The sequence below is a fragment of the Artemia sp. Qi Xiang Cuo genome, chromosome 14 (assembly GCF_049724085.1).
Source record: "Artemia sp. Qi Xiang Cuo chromosome 14, ASM4972408v1, whole genome shotgun sequence".
Taxonomy (NCBI): domain Eukaryota; kingdom Metazoa; phylum Arthropoda; class Branchiopoda; order Anostraca; family Artemiidae; genus Artemia; species Artemia sp. Qi Xiang Cuo.
The window spans coordinates 9,189,638-9,211,937 of record NC_142807.1 but is presented as its reverse complement, the minus strand read 5'-3'; the positions used below and the strand labels follow the sequence as shown (position 1 = coordinate 9,211,937).

At 36.3% G+C, this 22,300-nt stretch overlaps 3 protein-coding genes across 3 annotated transcripts in view; all 3 read left to right on the top strand.

Moving 5' to 3' along the window:
- Window positions 1-10,477, top strand: part of LOC148944098 (uncharacterized) — a 329,735-nt gene extending 319,258 nt beyond the window's left edge. Inside the window, exon 4 of the mRNA XM_089100727.1 lies at window positions 6,386-10,477. Coding sequence (XP_088956853.1) covers window positions 6,386-6,846 — 461 coding nt within the window. The 3' untranslated portion in view covers window positions 6,847-10,477. The remainder of the gene's footprint in view (window positions 1-6,385) is intronic.
- The window catches only part of LOC148944093 (uncharacterized), a 394,466-nt gene that overhangs the window by 148,376 nt on the left and 223,790 nt on the right, over window positions 1-22,300 (top strand). The window lies entirely within an intron of this gene.
- On the top strand, window positions 11,575-12,144 carry LOC148944097 (uncharacterized). Its single transcript, XM_089099829.1, has one exon. It carries the CDS (start codon window positions 11,575-11,577, stop codon window positions 12,142-12,144), a length of 570 nt encoding a protein of 189 aa, XP_088955955.1.

Below are 22,300 nucleotides of genomic sequence, written 5' to 3'. Positions count from 1 at the left end.
CTAGTGCCTTTTTTAACAGTTGAAAATGATTGGATAGCGACTAACGCCCCTCTCACGCCCACCATTTTGCAAAACACATCCAATCAACACTTTGAAATATCGATTTTGCTCAGCGTAGTTGAACATTCTGGAAATTAGGTCTTTTAGGATGATAACCCCCTCAGAGCCCTCAGTGCAAGGGCTGTAAGTTATACCCTGGGGGCATATATGGTTTATATAAAAAGCTGTAGTATAAATCATAGGCAGCATGATCGCGCTGCCTAAGTAAAGAAAAGGGATACTCGAGAACGAGACAAGAAATGGGGACTAAGTAAAGAGGAGGACACTCCCCCTCAATTCTCAGGGCAGGGTCATAAGTTATGCCCTGGGGGCATATAAGAACGATGTTGACACAGTGTATTATTTATTATATTTTTCCTTTAGAGCAGGGCACTTCGTATCGAAGAAGTTGTCGTAGAAACTTCGAAAAGCGGTCATTCAATTGGAAATTGGAGTGGCTTGTGCCCTTTTTAATAGTCCAAAGTGATTGGAAGGCGACTAACACCCCTTTCACGCCCACCATTTCCCCAAACACATCCTATCAAAATTTTGAGATAGCCATGTTGTTTAACGTAGTTGAAAGTTCTGGAAATTCGGTCTTAGAGGATAACAACCACCCTAACAGACCTTAGGGTAAGGGTTGTAATTTATGCCCTGCGGGCATATAAGGTGTTTATAGAAAGCGCTGTCATTTCCAAAAGGGCTCATTCGATTGGAAATAGAAAGGCCTAGTGCTCTTTTTAATAGTCGAAAGTGATTGGAAGGCTTGACATTTTTATAGTGAAGATCGATGTGGGTGTATTGTATTTTTTTTTTTTTTTTTTTTTTTTTTTTTTTTTTTTTTTTTTAGACCTGGGCACTTCGTATCGAAGGAGTTGTCGTGGGAACTTCGAAAAAGGCTCATTCTATTGAAAATAGAAAGGGCTAATGCCCTTTTTAATAGTCAAAAGTTATCTGAGGGCAACTGATCCCCCTTCTACTCCCACGCAAACCCCCACCCTCCCACGCCAACCCCCCCCCTTCTGCTCTTAAAATTTAACCAAATCAAAATAGCGTAAGTGTATCCAAACTATCAAAGAAAGTAAACAGATTTTTTCGAATGGTATCAAGTTTTCCATTTCAGGTCAACTAGAGGAGGTATGAAACTAAATTAAACAGTACTATTTGTGTCCGGACTTTTAAAAGGGTGTATGTTGTTCAAAATTGCTGAAAATTTTTCTCCAGGATACAAACAGCAGGCCTAACTATAAAGTCTGAAAAAACGAAAAGATTTAATGTATTATTTTCTTTTTCCCGAAAAGACTATGTCAATATAAAACGAACAGAAATTAATTTAAAAAACTTTTTCCACAAAATAAGTTTTTCAAAGAAAAGTAAAGAAATCCATAAAACCATAAATGAGTAAAAATAAAATCAAATAATCTACCAAGCCTGAAACTACCATAAATCATCATCGATAAATAAATGAAACCCAAAACGAACAGAAATTACAATAAATAACCGAGTAAAACTCAAAATGAGCAGAAATTAACATAAGTTGGGCGCAAAATCCCTATGCCTTCCCAAGGCCAGAACAAAATTTGCACTTTTCTGAAAAAATACAAAGGAATGTGAATTGTCAGTTTAATATACATATACTGATATTTATTAATAAAAATTATAATTTTATGTAATTTATTAAAGTTATAAAAGTAAAAACATTTATATTTTTTCAGTGAAGTGCAATTTTTGTTCTGGCCTTGGGAAGGCATAGGGGTTTTGCCGCCCAACTTATGTTAATTTCTGCTCATTTTGAGTTTGACTCGGTTAATCATTGTAATTTCTGTTCGTTTTGGGTTTCATTTATTTATCGATGCTGATTTGTAATAGTTTCACGCTTGGTAGATTATTTGATTTTATTTTTGCTCATTTTTTGTTTAATGGAGTTCTTTACTTTTCTTTGAAAAGCTTATTTTGTGGAAACAGTTTTTAAATTAATATATGTAATAAAACATACGAATATAGAAGTTCGTTACATAAGTTAATTCGTAAGCTACGTGAAGTTTGAACCTTGACTTTGAACTTTGACTTTATTCAATATAAACACAAAAATAAAACACAGCTCCAGGGACTGATTAATGATCCCTAGGGCCTAAATGTAGTCCCTGGAGAAATCGAACATTCATACAAATACTATCACTAATTATTGAAAAACAACAAATTGACAAACAAACAAACTTTGAAAAAAAAAAGACTGATAAATGACCTTTAGGGCCTTAATATAATCCCTGGAGAACTAAAATATTCATACAAATACTATAAATAATTATTGACAATCAAAAAATTGACAAACAAACAAACTTTGAAAAAAAAAAAAAACGAAAAAAGGCACTGTACACTACATAAAAAAGAGAGAATCCTCCTAAAAAACAGAATCTTTTATTTCCAGCGAAATACTGTTCCATAATTTCACTCCAATGTATTTGATAGAAAAAGCTGCTCTTTGCGTGTGACAAATATCCGAGATAAGAGAAAATTTGTAGATGATGACGTTGGATAAGCATGATAATATGACGATAAATGAAAAAGGACAAGTTGTGTTAGTCCTGGGGGTACATGAAAACAGCAGTTTGGAGCTGACAAATTTGTCTCACTGTTAGCAACTGAGTTTTAAGAAAAACTTCTTTAGTATTAAATAAACGTCAGAACGAAATAAAATAAACGTCAGAATAAAATTTGGAGAAAGCCATTTAGCCAAAAAGGTAAAATTAATATGCAAATTTCGTTTTGATTATTCATGTACGGTGAGCCAAAATCAAAGCTGCATTAATTCAAAAACGTTCAGAAGCTATATTTAAAAAAAAAACAAGTTTTTTTAATTGAAAGTAAGGAGCAACATTAAAACTTAAAACGAACAGAAATTATTCCATATATGAAAGGGGCTGTCCCCTCCTCAATACCTCGCTCTTTACGCTAAAGTTTGAATCTGTCACACAACTTTATTTTTTTTAACAACAAAAAACTTTAGCGTAAAGAGCGAGGTATTGAGGAGGGGACAGCCCCTTTCATATACGGAATAATTTCTGTTCGCTTTAAGTTTTAATGTCGCTCCTTACTATCAGCTAAAAAAACTTGTTTTTTTTATTTAATAATTTATAAGGACAAAAGTTCAAAATCGATTTTAGCCGTATCAGTTTATACCGCTCGATAATGGGCCTTGAATTTGCTGTGTCTCTGATATCTTTGAAACTTACAGGAGAATCCGACAGGGACCTTCATGAAAACAAAAACTTGCTGTAATTATATGTGACGCTGAACATAGGCCCAAGTTAGTTTTGTTTCCGATCAGCTTGCAGCTTACTGAGCAGGTCAAACTGTTTTGCCACTAGTCAAACTAGTCATACTGTCAAACTAGTCAAACCGTCAAACTAGTGAGGTAAATCAAAAGATGATTTGTTTCCCAATGCTATAGATTTATGATATCTTGGGGGCGACTGGGAGAATTAAGTTAATACCAAAAAATTCAAATAAATTGTTTTGGGAAAAGGATAAGTGTGCCAAAACATTTCTTCTCCCAATTGTTTTTTTGCCCGAAAAGGGACGGAATTATTTTTTAAAGTAATTTGTAACATTTGAGTTATGACAATATTTGATACCCCGAGATGGGCTAAAAAACTGTTGTTTTTTTACCGGTATAAATGTTTCAGAGTAAGAACGCTGAACCGAAAGATCCTTGATTAAGAGAATCTGTTTCGCAAAAGAAATTCGATTACATCGGCTCTTAGAACATATTAAATAAAAAAAACAAGTTTTTTTAACTGAAAGTAAGGAACGACGTTAAAACTTAAAACGAACAGAAATTATTCCGTATATGAAGGGGGCTGTCCCCTCCTCAGCGCCTCGCTCTTTACGCTAATTTTTTTTTATTGTTTAAAAAAATATAGTTGTGAGAAAGTCAAACTTTAGCGTAAAGAGCGAGGCGTTGAGGAGGGGACAGCCCCTTCATATACGGAATAATTTCTGTTCGTTTTAAGTTTTAACGTCGTTCCTTACTTTCAGTTAAAAAAACTTGTTTTTTTTATTTAATTTTTGAACGTTTTTGAATTAATTAATGTTTTGATTTTGGCTCACCGTAAATGAATAATTAAAAAAAAATTTGCATATTATATTTGGTTAAATGGCTTTCTCGAAACTTGTTTAATTTTATTTACGAACGTTTTTATTAGTAATAAATATACGTAACTTAGAATTAACTTACGTAACGAACTTCTATATTCATAAATTTTTAGCACGTATATTAGGGGGTTCGCCCCCTAGTCAATACCCTGCTCTTTAAACTATAGTTCGAATTTTTTTTCCAGTTCTTTAAAAATGACCTCTTAATCACAATCAGTTGATCAGTTGAAAAACTTGTTGTTTTTTTTATTTAATTCCTGATCTTTTTCTTTAATAATGCTGGGAAATCCGGCGCCCCATCATAGCAATGTCCCTTCCCCCATGAAAACTTCCTTCATGGAAAGATCCTTCCATATAGCCCCCGACCCTCTCCTTCCCCCACCTACCAGAAAAAATCTCCTCTGAAAAAGTCTGTATACTTCCCAATAACCAATACTATATGTTAACATTGAGTAAAGTTCATAACTTTCAGCCCTCCCCTGGGGACTTTGGGGGATCAAGTCATCCTAAAAGACATTTTTATCATATTTTCGACCATGCTGAACAAAATGGCTATCTCAAAATTTTGATCGGGTGACTTTGGGAAAAATATGAGCGTGGGAGGGGGCCTAGTTGCCCTCAATTTTTTTTGGTTACTTAAAAGGGCACTAGAACTTTTAATTTCCGTTCCAATGAGCCCTACCACGATATTCTAGGACCACTGGATCGATACGATCACCCCTGGGGAAAAAAAAACAAAAAAACAAACAAACAAACAAACAGATAAACACGCATCCGTGATCTTTCTTCTGGCAAAAAATATAAAATTCCACATTTTTGTAGATAGGAGCTTGTAACCTCTACAGTAGGGTTCTCTGATACGCTGAATATGATGGTGTGATTTCATTAAGGTTCTATAACTTTTAGGGGTCTTTCCCCTTTTTTCGAAAATCAGCCAAATTTTCTCAGGCACGTAACTTTTGATGGGTAAGATTAAACTTAATGAAACTTATATATTTGAAATCAGAATTAAAATCTGATTCTTTTGATGTATCTATTGGTATCAAAATCCCGTTTTTTAGGGTTTCGGTTACCATTGAGCCGGGTCGCTCCTTACTTACAGTTCGTTACCACGAACTGTTTGAAACAATTTTGTTTCGCCAATCAGCTTGGACATTTCAAGGAATTTATACAGAGTGGTAAGAACTTCAATTTGGAAAAAAATTCAGGAAAGAAATATAGTTTTATTGATCTGTAACTCCTGCCTTTTTTTAGACAATATTGTTGAAATTTATTTTTAGATGGCGTTGAAATGTATTTATTTAAACAAACAAGAATTAGCAACAAAATAGGACATAAAAATCCTTCCAATAAAATAGCAATTCAAGGAAGCATTCAAATTTTGACCAAAATTTGAATCATTATCCGAAATTTTAGTTCTTAAGAAAAAAACTAAAAAAAAAGAAACTTCAAAATTTTTCCCACATTTAATAATAAAACAATATCAACTAAAAACAACATTTCTAAGGAATTGAGTTTAATTGGTTTTAAGCAATCCATTATCAGTAATCTGACACGTATTTAAATTTTATTCACAATTTCGTCCTTTTCATTGCATTCTTTTTAATCTATAGAAAATAAGTTGTTAAATCATTTATTAATCTGTCAATCCAAAATACTGCTTCAACAAACTAAACAAATTGCTTCAAAATTAACGAATATTCACTTCATTATTTATTCACTTTATTTATTCATTATTTATTCACGAATTTTTTGTCGTTTATATGAATTACAATCAAAAGGAAAATTTTGATAAAGGTGTATTTTTAGAATAGTTCATTTAAATTAAAAATAACAAATATATCTTTCCGAAAAAATATTTCTTTGTACGTAGTATGTTGAACTCTTCCTTGGTTTGTTTAGTCAAAATAAAAAGTACAGGGTTTAAATGAATAGCTTAGACGATGAATTATTAACGTCTAGCCAAGTGGTACTGACGGAAATCCAAACTTTTATCATCGTCAAATATGTAGGGTCCTCACGCTTTTCACCACTGGTTCACGCTAATATATTTCTAAGCTTTTCGAACCAAACATTAACAAAAGCACATAAAACTTCATATTCTTTTCTGTTCTTTATTTGAGAAAGAGCCGATTTAGCAAGTGAACAGCTCAAATAATTATCTTTTTCAGATATGTTTCTATCTTTCCAGACGTTACAAATCTACTCTCTCTTTGTGGCAATATAAAGTCAATGACCATCATCTCCCCAAGAGAATCATCTTCCTCGCACAGTTCTAAGGAAAACGTTCTCCTGGACGGGATCACCAAGCGTAGAAGAAATGAAAGTTCTGCCGGGCCTTCTCCAGATACTTTCGAGTCTAACCTGCATCCTAGAAAAAAGCACGAGACGCGCCAGTCAACGCCAGTAGCAACTTTTGCTCGCCCAGCTGAAAGAGGTTGGAGGGAGACTAGAAAATTAAAATCCAGGCGTAGAATTGACAAGCATCCATATTTCGTTGAGAAAAGCAAAAGAGAGCAGTATAAAAGGGTTTGTGCGAGAAAATATCGTGAAATAGGACCGAAAGCTGTAACAATGTACACATCTAAGGGAACACAAACTCCTGAAGTCAGTGATACTGAAGTTCTTGAATGGGACTATTCATTTTCGTAGCTGAAAAATCTGCAACGTAGCTGTAAAACATAAGAAGAATTGAAACACAAGTGTGAGTCAATGTATTTCAACAGATTCGAAAGATTTAGTAGATAGTAGATAGATGTTACAGGGCAGTATTTAGACGTAATATTCGTATAAGCTATGAGTATACTCTTTAGAGAATTTTAGGGTTTTCAATGAATGGAAGCTTGGAGAATTGTTTCTTTGCAATCTTTTACAGAAAAAAGGTTATACTTGCTCATAAAAATCATTCCTCAAAGTATCCACAAAGTCAGCCCAAAGTGCTCATTGTGCATGGTTAGGGAATCGAACAAATATTGATTTCCTCTTAGACATCCTTATGTGTTACTTTGAACCTAAATAGAGGCTTTAAAGAAAGCAATAATTCTTTTTCACATTCTTAATAATTTACGGCATTGACCAAAACTAATTGGCAAAATTCTTAAAGAAAAATTTTTATGAATTTTCAGACTAGTTTTTTCTGCTGATTTCAATATAAATTTAGCGTTTTCCCTGTTTCTTTGTTAATTTTCGATTTATGTTCAATATTTTCGAAGATGGACAGAAGAATTTTCGATGATGCTTTGGTTGTGCGTTTCTCAATTAATTCCAACGATCTAGACTAATTCGATGTTCGAAGTAGGGAGAAGCCAAAATCTTGCCTTAGATCAAATATGGAACAGAGAGCAGTGCCAAATTTATGAGATTTGTGATGTTCTTATTGTGTACAGCAAAAAGAAACACGATTCTTTTACTTTTATTAACAGGAGAGGAATCGTCCGACTTTATCCCACTCAATTTTTAAAGGAATTCTGACCCAAGTTCATTTAACATCACTGATAGCAACACTTGATCATAACAGAGCCGCCTTTGAATGTGCCTAAGCTATATGTCGCTTAAGCTTAAATATTTCCCAAGTTGGAAACATTAATTTTTTGCGAAGCATTGGGTCTGTTGTTTTAAGTTATTGTAACCATCTATATTTGTTGGATAATTCAAGTAGCGATTAATCAAAGTTTTGTTTCAATTTAGATAGAGCTTAAAGATCTGTAGTAACTAGTCGAAGTTTCACCTTGGGATATGGCACATATTTGACAAGTGTCAAGTTTATGAGATTTTAAGTGTGTGTGATATACAGCATAAACTAACATGATTCATTCGTTTTTATCCACTGAAGGGGAATCTTCAACTTTATCCCCCCCAATTTTTAAGGAAACCTGAAATAAATTCAAAATAATGCCACAGCTTCAAAACGCGTGATCAGAGCAGAGCTCGCTTCGAGCACGATTCTGTCATTTTTACCCGATAAAATGACAAAAAATATGCTATGGCCTTTCAAGTTACCAGTGAAATATTAGAAATTAACCCATATAAAACAACCGTTGCTGTTGCATGTCCATAGTCAATTCTTAGGATTAAAAAAAAATATATTAGTTTAGCCTTTGTTTGAAATTTTAGTAAAAGTGATAAGTAAAACTATGAAAAAACAGTGATTACTAAAACTCTTGGGAGCATGGGAAAATAGTGTGCACATTGGACTTGTAAATAATAACCAGTTTAACGAGTGGAAAGCAGGAACATCAAATCAGAAATGTGTGGGGGGTGGTTAAAATGTAACCATAAAATGTAACCAAGCCAACTTTGTTATTCTATCGATTTTTTTTCCAAAATACGAAAGAAAAGGGCATTTTCTTATGAAAAATCGAAAAAGATTTTTTTCTTTAATATTTAAGGGATATCAAAAAGTCTTGATTAAAAAGTCTAGAATTGACAAGCCTGGTAAAACAGTTTGGTATCATTTACGGTTCAAAATAAACAGGCTAAAAATTTCATCTCATAAAAGATTCATGCGAAGTATATAGGGTATACAAAATATTTGGAAATCTACCCAGCCTGTATGGAGGCTTCTTCTTAAAAGAAAGTCTGTAGTGACAAAAAGGGGTTCCCCGTTCAATAGTACCTCCCAATATAATGGTCACTACCATGATAATTTTGCCCCACCCATCACCTCTAATAAAGCCAGATTTAGGACTATATTATATTAGATTTTCGTTGTTCCCTTCATTAAAATAAAATACCGTTTAATGGAGATGCAATCGTTGTTGCAGTAATGAAATCGATGGATGAATATATCACTTAAAGCAATATCTGCCCACATTAGGGAAAATGGGTCGAAGCACAATTGTCACTGTAACGACCATTATTTTGGAATGAATTTTGAATGAGAAATGTAATGGTGCTACTATTTTGTTTCTGTAGTGTTTCCTTCTCAGAAGTAGCCTTCATAAAGGATTACCGTACAATTTAAGTTGCAAGAATAATAATAATAATAAAAAAAAAAAACAAAAAAAAAAACAGATATTGCCGGTGGATAACGCAAGCCTTGATCCATATTTTTGCAAAATGTTTAAAAAGGCACAAAAGATTCACCAAAACTGTATAGAAAATAAAATCAAGAAATGTATTTGCAACGGGCCATAAACTTTCGTCCTATGATTTCCCCTCGCAGTTATTTTTGGTGGTAACGAATATCTTGAAGCTCATAAGAGCGGTTTTTGGACAGATAACAATAATAACAGGTTTTCTTACCAACTGGTGTCATTTTGCCACTCTCAAGTCTCAAAGTTCTAGTAAAAAAAAAAGCTAAACAAAGACTGGGTCAGTAGAAAGTATCGTCAAATCGACAAGAATGGCCGGAACTGGTGCATTTTATGCTACACATTGCTATAGACTGTACAAGCAAACCAGAAATCGAGACCCGTCAAACGGGTATTTGCTATCTAAATTGATTCCAAAGCGAGGTTTCTTATCGAGTTTACAATATTTAAACGATTGTTTTTTGGGGTTTAGGGGGGGGGGAGAGGTACCTAGGTTAGGTTAGGTTACGTATTTAATATATGCTATGCTATACCCTCCACCCCCCTAATGTGCAAATATACAGCCCAAATTGGTTTCTAAACTATTTTATATTCATCCTATTTTATTTTATTAGCATTGACCAAACTTGACTTCTATCGTATAGCATATAATGCACAAATACCGAATAGCCAAAGATGTTCAAGAATGTTTAGAAATTAAGGATTTGTTTGTGTTTTTCCAGGGCAGTCTTATGTTAAATGCAATGTAGCTTCTGAAAACAATCTGGCTGTTGAAAAAGTAAGAATATTGGTGTTTAAAGGTTATATGCAATAGTTATTTATGTAAACTTAAACAGTCTTAATGTTTGGTTGTATTGGAAAAACACGGGATAGGGTGTAAATTGCCATGTTTCATCTTTCTGGCATAATGCAAAGATATGTTTTTTTTTATTAATTAAAAAGGGATGTGGTGTTGCAAACGTATCAAATGTTTCAGAAACACCAGCCGTTGTTGTTTTTTTTGTATATTGATTTGTTATTTAAATAATCCGTGTAATTTTATATTCATAGATTACTTTTGTTATGCTCTGTTAAAATACTTCTGTTCAGTGTCTAAGCTTCAATTTTTGATCGACAGATTTTGTTTCATACTGTGAGTTCCTATTTTGAATTGGCTATGTATTTCTGCCTTTCCTCGGCGTTGAGTGAAACTTTATTTTTCTTGCAAAGCTGTATTTCCTTATTATAAATTACAAAACTGTGATTTGTGACTCTCGTTATTTTACTTAAAGTAGGCTACAGTCAATCCAGCATCAAATAGGACTCGACCGCAAACAAATTGCAACAGAAATGATTTTTACACCATCTTGTAGAGAAAAAAAACTGTACAACATATTAAAAGTTGAGAAACCCAGCGGGGTGCAAAATAAGTGTTTTTTAGCGTTTTCCGTTTGTTTTTTGTTGTTTTTAGCGGAAATTTTCCGTTATCCTAGAGCTTAGCATTTACTTCATGGGAGACATGTTTCTGAACTAGTTTTGTGTGCTGAATTTGAATATCACATCAAATTCAAGTTATGTCCCACCGTTAGCGTTTCACATTCATCACCAAACAAGAAATTCGTATTTCGTGGCCATATTTCCCTTTTTTCGTCCTTTGGGGCGAATGAAGTCAGGAATAACGTCGCCCTATCGACTGAATACTATATTTATGGAAAGTTCCGTACATTCTAAGATTGTCGTCATTAAGGTTTAACAGCATATACGGCCATCTAGCGGAAAATTTCGTAGCGTATTTCGCTAAGGTCAGTGTTGGAACCCTTGGTCCCAGTTTTGTCAGATAAATGTCCCTCCCAGATTCATTTCTTTGGGCCCCTTCATTATTTTCCTTCTTTAAGTAATAAATGTTAATTTTCCTCTTATTTTTTTACGCCATTTTGGGTCCTCTTAACTGCGTACGTGTTTAATTCACGACGAGGGAAAAAGTGCGCAGTTAGGGAGATTGGCCAGTATATTAGGAGCCCTGGGATTGGCTGGAAAGATTCATTTACCACCCCTAGTAACCCCCACCGCGTGCTGCGGTTAGCGGGCTGGGAGAATTTGTCCTTTTTCAGTTCAGTTCTTTTTATACGTGTAACTGTGAATATAGTAAGAATTTTTCTATGTACCTATTTTACTTTTCAGCTTAGGCCGAGACTAAAGGGTTAATTAGAAAATCTTATCGGTAAACTTTGGCTTTAAATGTGGCCATAGACCACCCGACGTCAGACGATCTGATCGCTATTGGGCTGGCTTGTCGACGGATCTAGTTATTGAACAAGAGCTTATGCGCTCGTTGAAAACAGCAGGCGGACTGACTAGGGGTACGGGCATGACCGAAACCCAGAGGTCGCTGTGGATTTTAGGACGCCCAACCTGCTCTGCTGTTAACCTCCTAATGGAAGATCTGACGCAAATTCTCTATGGGACAAGCGAGCAGCACAAGGAGAACGCAGGCCCCAGACAAGAACGAGACTTCAAGGATACGCAGGCGATGGTCACGTACTTTGAAAATGGCTCCCCGTTCGGAGGGGATACCCAGCTTAGAAGCATTGCTACCGGTTTGACTGCATATGAATCTGCAAACGTTGACTGTGTGAAGGCTGTCGAGCTAAAAATCCTTGATGCTATGACTGGAAAAGTGGCGAGGGATTTTGTCTTCCCAAGAAAGGAACAGGCAGTCCAGATAACAACAAAGCAAACAGCTGGAGGAGATTGCAAGCGACTGGATCCAGCTTTGCTATTCCAACGCTTCATTTTGTTAAACAAAAGGACAAGACTTCCTGAATCAGAGTGCTTCCGGTATGAACTTTGTTCGTATCCCGCTGCTCTGTTTGACAGCTCATTTATGCCGAGAGTGCCGAACAAGGCCGAATTCACCAAGGCCATTGCACTTGCATGAAAACTCGAAGAAATTCCGTGTGTGCTGAACGACGGGACACACTACGTACTTGACGGTGGATCTCTATTGCACCGAGTTCCATGGATAAAAAATGACACGTATGCGGGTATCATACAGAGCTACTCCCTGTATATTTCGCGGAAGTACCCTGGCGCAACTGTTGTTTCCGATGGGTATGATAGTGGACCTTCCATCAAAGATATGGCCCATTCGTATCGTAATCGAACGATTGGTCGCAAGGTTTTCTTCACGAATGACATGCGTCTGAAAGTTAAGAAAGAAGAATTTCTCGGGAACAAGAAAAACAAGTCAAGATTCATTAGTGCGCTTGCAGTTCATCTCCGGCAAAAAGGCTATTTTGTAGTCCAAGCACCCAGTGATGCAGACGTGCCTATTGTAAAAGCTGCTATCGAATCAGCTAAACAGAAGGTAACTGCCGTTATTGGAGAAGATACGGATATTCTGGTCGTTCTCTGCTACCACTGTGATGTCTCCACTAACAAGGTGTACTTCGCCCCAGAGCCAAAGAAAAATAAAGAGCGAAGGTGCTGGGATGTTCATGAAATGAGAAAAAGATTAGGCCAAGAAGTATGTGGTCTGATCCTCTTTGCCTATGCATTCCTTGGGTGTGATTCTACATAACGTGTCCACAACATCGGAAAAGGTCTTACCCTGAAAAAAGTGATAGAAGACGAAAGTTTTCGAGCATCCGCCAAGGTCTTTATGAAGAAGGCAGCAACAAAAATCGAAGTCAAGGAAGCCGGAGAAGACGCACTTCTTATAATATATGGTGGAAAGAAGGGGGGAAATCTGAACGAGCTTCGAAAGCAGCTCTTCGAAAGAAAGTTCGTCACAGCAACGGCTTTTGTTCACCCAGAGCAGCTACCTCCCACATCCAAATCTGCAGCATTTCACAGCTATAGAGTTTACTTTCAGGTACACGCCTGGAATGACGACCGTAATCTAGAATTGGACCCTCAAGAGTGGGGCTGGAAGGACCGAAATGGTACATTATACCCTGTGATGACGGACCTACCCCCAGCACCTCCCCAACTTCTTAAGATTGTTAAGTGTTCCTGCCGTTCAAACTGCACCTCTGCTCAGTGCACTTGTGTCAGAAACGGCATGTCTTGCACTCTCGCGTGCAAAATTTGTCAGGGAGCAGAATGTGATAATTCTCCCAAATCAGAAGATCTCATCGACGATCTCGACGACGAAGTTTCAAACTACACTGCCAGTGATTAATGTCGCAAGTCATTTGAAAAGTTGCCTGCCTTTTACCAATGTGATTTTTGTTACCTGTGATTTTAGTCAGTTAATACATTAAGAGATGATTGATTATTTTGAAGAAACCTTTTGGTGATGAATGTGAAACGCTGTTGGTTGAAAATATCCTTGATCTGATGTGATATTCGAGTTCATCGCATAAAACTACTCAAGAAATGTGGTCAAACGACTATGTTATAATAGAATCGCGAACTTCGTGAATGGTGATCAATGTGAAACACTTCTGGTTCACCGTATCTTAAATCTGATGTAATATTCGAGTTCAGAACATAAAACTACATCAGAAATGTGTTTCCCATGAAGTAAACTCTAAGCCTTGAGAAAATCGAAAATTTAGGCTTAAAAACGAAAAATAAAACACAAAACGCTAAAAAACACTAATTTTTCACCCCGCTAGGTTTCTCAACTTTAGATATGTTGTACAGTTTTTATTTCTCTACAAGATGGTGTAAAAATCATTTCTGTTGCAATTTGTTTGCGGTCAAACCTTATATTGACTGTACTATTAGATACATTCTAGGGCTAGCGTGAGAAAAATAGGAAATGAGATGGCTAGAAGAAAAAAAGTTTTTGTGCGTATGGAAAGAAAAAGTTTTTGTGCGTATGGAAAGAAAAAGTTTTTGTGTGTATGGAAAGAAAAAGTTTTTGTGCGTATGGAAAGAAAAAGTTTTTGTGCGTATGGAAAGAAAAAGTTTTTGTGCGTATGGAAAGAAAAAGTTTTTTTGCGTATGGAAAGAAAAAGTTTTTGTGAGTATGGAGGGTTCAGCTTCTTTGGTTTCTAAAAAGAACCAAAGAAGCTAATTATAAATCTACCGAGATGATAGACCAGGTATCGAAAACTCTATGACTAGGAAATTTAAATTTCTGGCTGAGATCTAACTCTTCTTCTGACACACCCCCAGAAGGCTCCCCCAGAACTTTTTAGAGATGTTGGATATAGTTCGGTCACTCCAGAAAGAGTGAATGCCAAATTAGCTCTCGCGTTTAACAAGCTTATACTGAGGTGCGAAGTGCGATACTTGCTCTGGTACATGTTCTGATCACAGAAACTTAAGGCTCATACCTGTTTTCCACAGGCGTGTAATGGGGTTGAAACACAAACGAGCAAAGATAGAGAATCAGCTCTATCTCATCATCGCTTTTATTGACATGCGATTTGATATGCAATGATACTAAACATTACTTTTTAATAGGTCTGGTTGACCTTCGTCAACCTATCTGGTGTACACTGTAATGAGCAGAATTTAAATCCCCCCTTCCTCCATTAATATCAAATTAAAAGGGAACCCCGATAAGAAACACAATTGGGAAAGTTAAATCTTCCTTGTCACTATGCTTGATTGAAATCCGATTTCCTTGTCTAGTATATGTCATGATAACAAGGAATAAGGGATCCGCAACTCACAGAAGTCAGATTGAGTAAGGATCCCCAAAGACGTAACCAAAAGCTTATTACTATTTCTGAAAACGATTTACTAAGATCAGAAATCCACGATGGCAAGAATATAGGGACCCATTTGCCTTAACTCCCTTAAGAAGGTCGAAGAGAAAAGTGCAACACTAACATTTACTGATTTTAGTTGAGATCCAACCATGTTTTCTAGTAGATATCCTGTCTAAACGGATTTACCTCCCCCCCCCCCCCCACATACACACACACTGCAAGAAAGAGGATAAGTTTCGTCTGCACACACCAAAAAGGCCAAATTAAGACTCTTTTCGTATCTTCCACAAAGCTTGATTGAGGTATCAAAACCGTTTTAGCAGTGTGAGACTTTAGGCACCCTCTCCTTGACAGAGGTCAAGGTTACGCTTACCTCCCACGAAGTTGGGCTGGAAGCTGACAAGTAGCATTCCTGCTACTTGTCCTGATTATGTGAATTTAGGAACCCCTCCCTTTTCGTTCCCCACATCGGTTAGATCAGATCTGAGCGAAATAATACTTCGATTTATTACCTCTATCTCTGATTATTATTGATTCCGATTTGTTATCTCTATCTTATTATTATGGCTTGTGGCCTCTGAGAATGTTGGGCAACGTCCCAACCAATTAAAGATTTAAGGCTGCAGGTGAATTGTTAGTAAATTAAAAACAAATAATGATAAAACAGCCATTCATGAACATTTTGGCATTTCGTTTATTATAGTAGAAAGGCCTAATAACTATGCATACATTTTAGAGTGGGTACAAATTTTCTGCTGGGGGTTTTTCCACGGGGGAATCTTCCATGAAGTGGGATGTTTCCAGGGGTTGAACTTGTCAGGGGAAATTATACACTGGGGGAATTTGCAAGAATTCCTATGCACAATTCTTTTTAAATGTCTTGATTTCTCTTTTCCGTCTCAATTTTACGCGTGGAGTTGTTAAGATTAATTGGCCTGGGTAAATTTTCAACGGGGTTGAGTTGTCTAGAGGACATTTCCGTGGGGAGGGTATTTTTCCGTGGACCTGGGACCAGGTTTCCTGGGACTATTAGAAAATGATCAGAAATCTAATAAAAAAACAAGCTTTTTCAACTGAAAGTAAGGAGCAGCATTAAAACTTAAAACAAACAGAAATTATTACACATATGAAAGGGGTCTCCTCCTCCTCAACATCTCGCTCTTTACCCTAAAATTTGAATTTTGTCCGAATTCCTTAAGATTGACTCCTCAAACACAAGGGTTCTTTAGGCTAATTAGAACAATAAGAAGCTTTTTTAAAAGTACTAAAAAACTTTAGCGTAAAGAGTGAGGTGTTGAGGAGGAGGCAATCCCCTTCATATACGTAATAATTTCTATTAGTTTTTAATTTAGTGTTGCTCCTTACTTTCAGTTGAAAAAACTAGTTTTTTATTTAATCCTCTTAAAAAGAGTGTTCACTGAAAAAGCATTATATAAAAGTTGTATTTTTTCATTGATAGATAGGTGAATGAAAAAACACGTGCTTTTTTGGCAAGCCCTTAGGTCATTACCACAAGAAAATATCAATGCGTAGTACGATAAAAATAAACGACGTTGTAGGAGTAATGGCGCCTTGTTAATTGATTTTTTTTTCATACAGCTTCCGAAATAGTTGATAGCATTCGACCTCTTTTTGTGGCGCTACATAGTGCCACATATAACAAGATATAAATTATATGACATAAGTCTCAGGGTGTTTTTCTGCTTTTAATCATTTAAACACATTCAAGATTTGTAATTATTTCAATCCATAAACTACACACAGGTGTTGGCTACCACCAAGAAGATGGGAATAGGATGGAAACTAAAACTATATGGACCCAGATGATCCAGTAGGTTTAAATGGCTCAAAGTTACTAAAAATTGAATAAAATATGACACAAATTAGACTTTGTCTTCAGTTGCTCAGTAAAACTGAAGGCAATATATGGCCTGAAAAGTCCCTTTTCCCAGTCTTATGTGTTTGGTCTTATTTTCAGTCTTTGTTTGTCAGTTAAAAACTCAAGAGCTACATTCACTCAAGAGCTAAATTTACTCAAAAGCTAACGTTTATCTCACGTTTTATCTCTGGCGTATAGCCTTTCTCTGGAAAGGTGTCATAACATCCAACCGTCAGTCAGGAGCACCAACGTAACCCCCCCCCCCCTTTCTTGTTCATTTTTCACAGCAAAGTGACGTTTTCCTTTTCTGTTCAAGCCCTTATTTTTCGTCGTTTTCCTACCTTGATTTTTACCATAATGGTGAAACGACAAATTCGTTAAGTTCTTTAATTTAATTAATTGTTCACAGTCCAAAAAACATAATAGCAGAACAAACAATAAATGATGAAACTCCGTTTTCCTACCCTCAGTCGGTTCCATTGCAACTGAACCACCGTGTAACTGAAGCCAAAGTAACTGAGCCACTATAACTGAACCACCGTGCAAATTAACCACCTTGCAACTAAACCACCGTGCAACTGAGCCCCAGTGCAACGTAGCCCCCGTGTAACTAAATCCTCGTGTAACTGAGCCCTCGTGCAACTCAACCCCCGCGCAACTCAACCCTATTTAACTAAACCCCCGTGTAACTGAACCACCGTGCAACGGGACCAACGTGCAACTGAACCACCATGCAACTGAACCACTGTGCAACTGGACCAAGGTATAATTGAACTCTCGTGCAACTCAACCACCGTACTTACATTGGGTAAAACACAAGTTAGAATCGTTACATGATTAAACTTGTAATATTAGTTTTGAGTTTTAAAGTCATGATAGAAATGACTTTCAAGATGATTAATAAAAAAGCTCTGTTTTGTTGTCACAAAAACAAAGAAAATCGGACTTCACAAACTCTTAAAGCCAGATTTTTTTTCTCCTATTTTTATGTCTGTTAATGGGGGTTCCCTTCGCCCTGTTACTGTCTACTGGCTTAGGCGTTTCTCCACCCTCTTCCATGGAAGAACTCTCCCCTGGAAAATACTCCCTTGCAGAAAATATGGTTTTACAAATTTAATATTTTATTTGAGTTCTGTTATTTTTTAGTCTAGTTTAGAAGTGCTAAGGAAAGTGGAAAAGAGGAATTTATGTGTAAGCCTGGCCCCAAACCTCTCCGTGCAAAAATTTTATTCTCGTGAAAAATCCTCCTGAAATTCCTCCCCCTTCAGAAAACTCCCTCGCGAAAAATGTCCGTATGTTTCCCAACAACAAACACTATCTTTAACCAATGGACAAACTACAAAACTTAAAAAGGTACTTAAACTTCTTCTATGGTTTTCTCTGATTGTTTTGTAGCTAGGGAGAGAGGGAGATACCTCAAAGGGTGCATTTTAATGCCAGAACATATCAGCTGTCATTGAGCTTTTGGATAAATACAGAATTAGCTCTTTTGGAGAGACGAGAGGAAGGTGGAAGGTATTTTCCAGGGGGGGATTTTCCCCTAGGTGGTATTTCCCAGAGGGTTTTTTCCCAAGGGAGGGGGGGGGCTGCTCGCCCTACAATCACTTTTGACTTTTAAAAAGGGCATTAAAACTTTTTATTTCCAATCAAATAATAAAACCTGGTTAATAAACGTGATTAACAAAAAACCCCACAGTCCACGGGGCAAGGGCTGTAGGTTATTGCAAGTTACACATTGCTAAAATTTAAGGTTTTTATAGAAGAGATGGTAGTGCAAACTTTTGAGAAGGCTCACTCAATTGGAAATTGAAACTTGAAGTTCCATTTTGAAGAATCAAAAGTAATCAGAGGAAAATCAGCCTCTCCCTCGTTAGCACCATTTTCCCCCAATCCGATCAAAATTAAAAAAGAGTTCAGTGGTTCAGTTGCACAATAGTTCAGTTACATGAGGGTTCAGTTGCAAGGTATTTCAGTTGCATGGTGGTTTTGTTACACGGTGGTTCAGTTGCACGGTGGTTCAGTTGCACGATAGTTCAGTTACGCGGTGGTTCAGTTGCACGGGGGTTCAGTTACACTGGGATTCAGTTAGATGGGGTTGAGTTGCGCGGGGGTTGAGTTGCACGAGGGTTTAGCTAAATGGGGCTAGGTTGCCAGGTTCAGTTACACGAGGGTTCAGAAGAACGGGAGTTCGGTTATACAGGGGTTCAGTTGCACAGTGGTTCAGTTGCACGGTGGTTCAGTTACACGGTGGTTCAGTTCCAGGGTTTCAGTTAGACAGTGGTTCAGTTACACGCACACCCGTCAGTCTTTTAAAGTGTGTTCTTTCTGCTTTTCATAAATGGATCTTGCGCAGTTTTTCAACTGTTTTAAACAGAGGTGGGAGATGGATGGCCAAAGTGAGCGCGGATATTCCTCTTTTTTTAATGAATGTAATGCAGTATATATATTTGAGAGTTGTGCTAATTTTTTTTTTTTTGCATTTATATGAATATTAATGAGCTGAGACTTCTTGTTTTCTCTTTATCATTCATGAATAACTGTTTGGGGATGGTAAAAAAAAAAATGGTTCGTCCACTAACACAGACTCAATGGTTAAGGGCCTGATGTCCGGAATTTGCCCAGATTTTCTGTCACAGCCACTGAACACAGCGGGCTTTCATGTGGACCCTGAAAGGGTGAGAAAAAGTAGAGGTTGATAAAGAAAAATGTCTTAATTAAACAGCTTTAAAGTCAGAATGAAATACGAATACGTCTAGTTTAAAAATCAAATACATTTAATTATTTTTTCGAGCTTCTAGCTGCTTCCCTTTGTAAGGTTCGACAAAATTAGTCGATAAAATCACGTTTTTCTTTCCGGAGACACATTTGGCTTCTACAGATCTGCTCTATGAACTTTTACAATGTGGTACTCTATTCGCAAATCGCTCTAACACCTCCAAAAACGTAATACAAAATAAAAAATATTCTGACTGAAAAAATATAATAATTCTTTTTTATGATAAATATTATAATTCTTACCAAAAATATGATAAGGATGCTCCTCAATATGTCCATCAGAGATATTAATACTTTGGGTTCCATAAATTGTTGAAATTGCATGGTTTGAAGTTTGTGAATTTGGTGCATAGTTGTCAGCCGGCTAAGTTGTTAACTTTTTTGGTATGGGTTGTAGTTACTTCGAGTGGAGATTTCAATTTGTTTGGGCAGTTTGGGTGTTTAAGGCCGAGCAATTCCACCTCCTTTCGTCTTTTTATCTGTCTTCTGTCCTTATTTAAGTTGAATGTTTTTTTGTTCTTGTTGCGTTCTGTTTAGTCCTTAACAGGCTATAGCATCTAGGCATTGTTGTGATGTACGCATTTTTGTTTTATAAATAAGCCTAGTAACTATTATCAAGCGAAATTGAGAAAATGCTGATATTGTCGAAGAACGCTTTCCTTGCTTGCTTCGATAATTTGATTTACCAATATCTGCACCTGCAGTCAAACATAACGACTTAGCATAACTAAGGCCAATCTAGCCAATCTAGCCAATATAACTAGCCAATCTAATAACACCTTCGGTGTTATTTGATTGGCTTTTGGCATGAGGTGAACTTCCTCCTTGGTTATGGAGTTGGGTTCTCTACTGTCCACCCAGATTCAGACTTTTCCGTCCTTTTTCACTACCATGATAACAGAAAAACTTTGTTCACTGTTAAGTGGTTGTATAATACATGCGTCGAGTAGTTGAAACTAGGCTTCGACGTGTTTCATCAACTTGAATTTAGGAATAAAGGTAGAAATGTTTGAGATTCGTTTCTATGTCAACATTATGTTCTACATCAACAAATGACCAATTTAATGGGAAATTACATCCCCGTATTGTTCCTGTGGTTCAATATATAATGTCTATTATCACATTCATTTCTTTCATCAATAAACTTGTCATAGTCAATTCTTTATTTTCGTCATGTATAGGAAAAATAGTATTTGATTTTATTCTGATTCGTTTTGTCGGTATTGATGACCCAGAAGAAGCTAAAATCACGACCAGGATGACTGACGGCTTCTTCACTAGGTGACATCAGGTGACAGGCTTCTTCACCAGGTGACTGACGGAAAAAGGGAGGAAACAAATCGACATGAAACGTTATTGACTTTTTCCCCTCCTGATTAGGAGGGGCAGTCCCCTCCTAATCAGGACAATTGTATTTAAATATATAAATAAAGTGCACCTAAATTATTTTTTTATACAGGGAAATATTGATTTTTTCCCTTTCACTTTGAGTCATCTTTTTGAAAAAATTTAAATTTTAGTGTGAACAGCACCAGCCCCCAAAAGGGTGGGAACCCAAGCCATAATTTTGACAACACTTACATGACATAAAAAATAAATAAAAAGAAAGGTTTTCCCAATGACAAGAGGCGTTAAAACTTAAAACGAACAGAAATTATCTTGTTAAAAGGGAGGCTACCACCTCCCTCAGCTTACCGCTCTTTAAGTTAAACCTGAAATTTTATTTCAAATTACGAAGAATAAACTCACTTTGAAAAGAAAAGTGTTTTATTTATAACCATGCTTCGAGGATAAAAGGACCATTTAGTTGTATGTATTTGTCTTTAATTTTACTTCGTTTTCAATTTATATGTTTTGAAAGGGGACCATTAAACAACCCCCCCCCCCTCCCCTCTACTAAGACTCAGAAAATGTGTATGAATGCAAGACTTTGCAGTAGAATTCCTTTACATTCAGGGTTACCTTTACAGTAAAACACTTATTGAAAAGGATTCGGTGTTTAAATGTGCATACGTTTTGAAAGGGGATCTTTAAGATCCCCTCCATCCACTAATATTCAGTGAAATGTTTTCGAACTTAAGAATTTTCAGCCAAATTCCTCTACATTTAGGGTTTTTCTTTACAGATAGACACTTATTGAAGAAGATTTTGTGTTTAAACTTATAAATTTAGTCATTCCTTTCCATAAAATTCATTTCTAAGGGTCCATAAACTGTCCTAAATGCAGCTTAACATGAAGTGCAGCTGTGTACTCAGTGCAGTTGTTTTTTTTTGTGTGTGAGTGGAGATTGTAGCGCAGTGCAGAAAAAGCTGAAAGCTCGACAACTTAAATTAAACATCCGCAAGGGAATTACAAACTCCTCGGAAATTTTTGGTTGGCATTTATATTTTCTAAGATAACTAAAACTGAAGAACCTTGATTATTTGTGATTCAGCTTCGGAGCTATTTGCAGCAACTAGAATATGAAACTACTAATTTTAGTGACATTATTAACTTCTGCAATTTCAATAAGACTTGACAAATGTGACCTGACAAAAATATTACTGAAGGAAAATGTGCCAAGAAGGCAAATTGGAGACTGTGAGTTGTTTATTCAATTTGATTAAAGTGAAGTTTGAGGTCCATGGCTTGTGGTGGGCCTTGGATATTTAATTTAAGCTATGAAACTTAAACATTATTAAGTATCGCAAACTATTAAGTTTGCGATGAATGAATGAATGAATGAATGAATGAATGAATGAATTTATTGTAAACTCGTCAAGTTTAGACA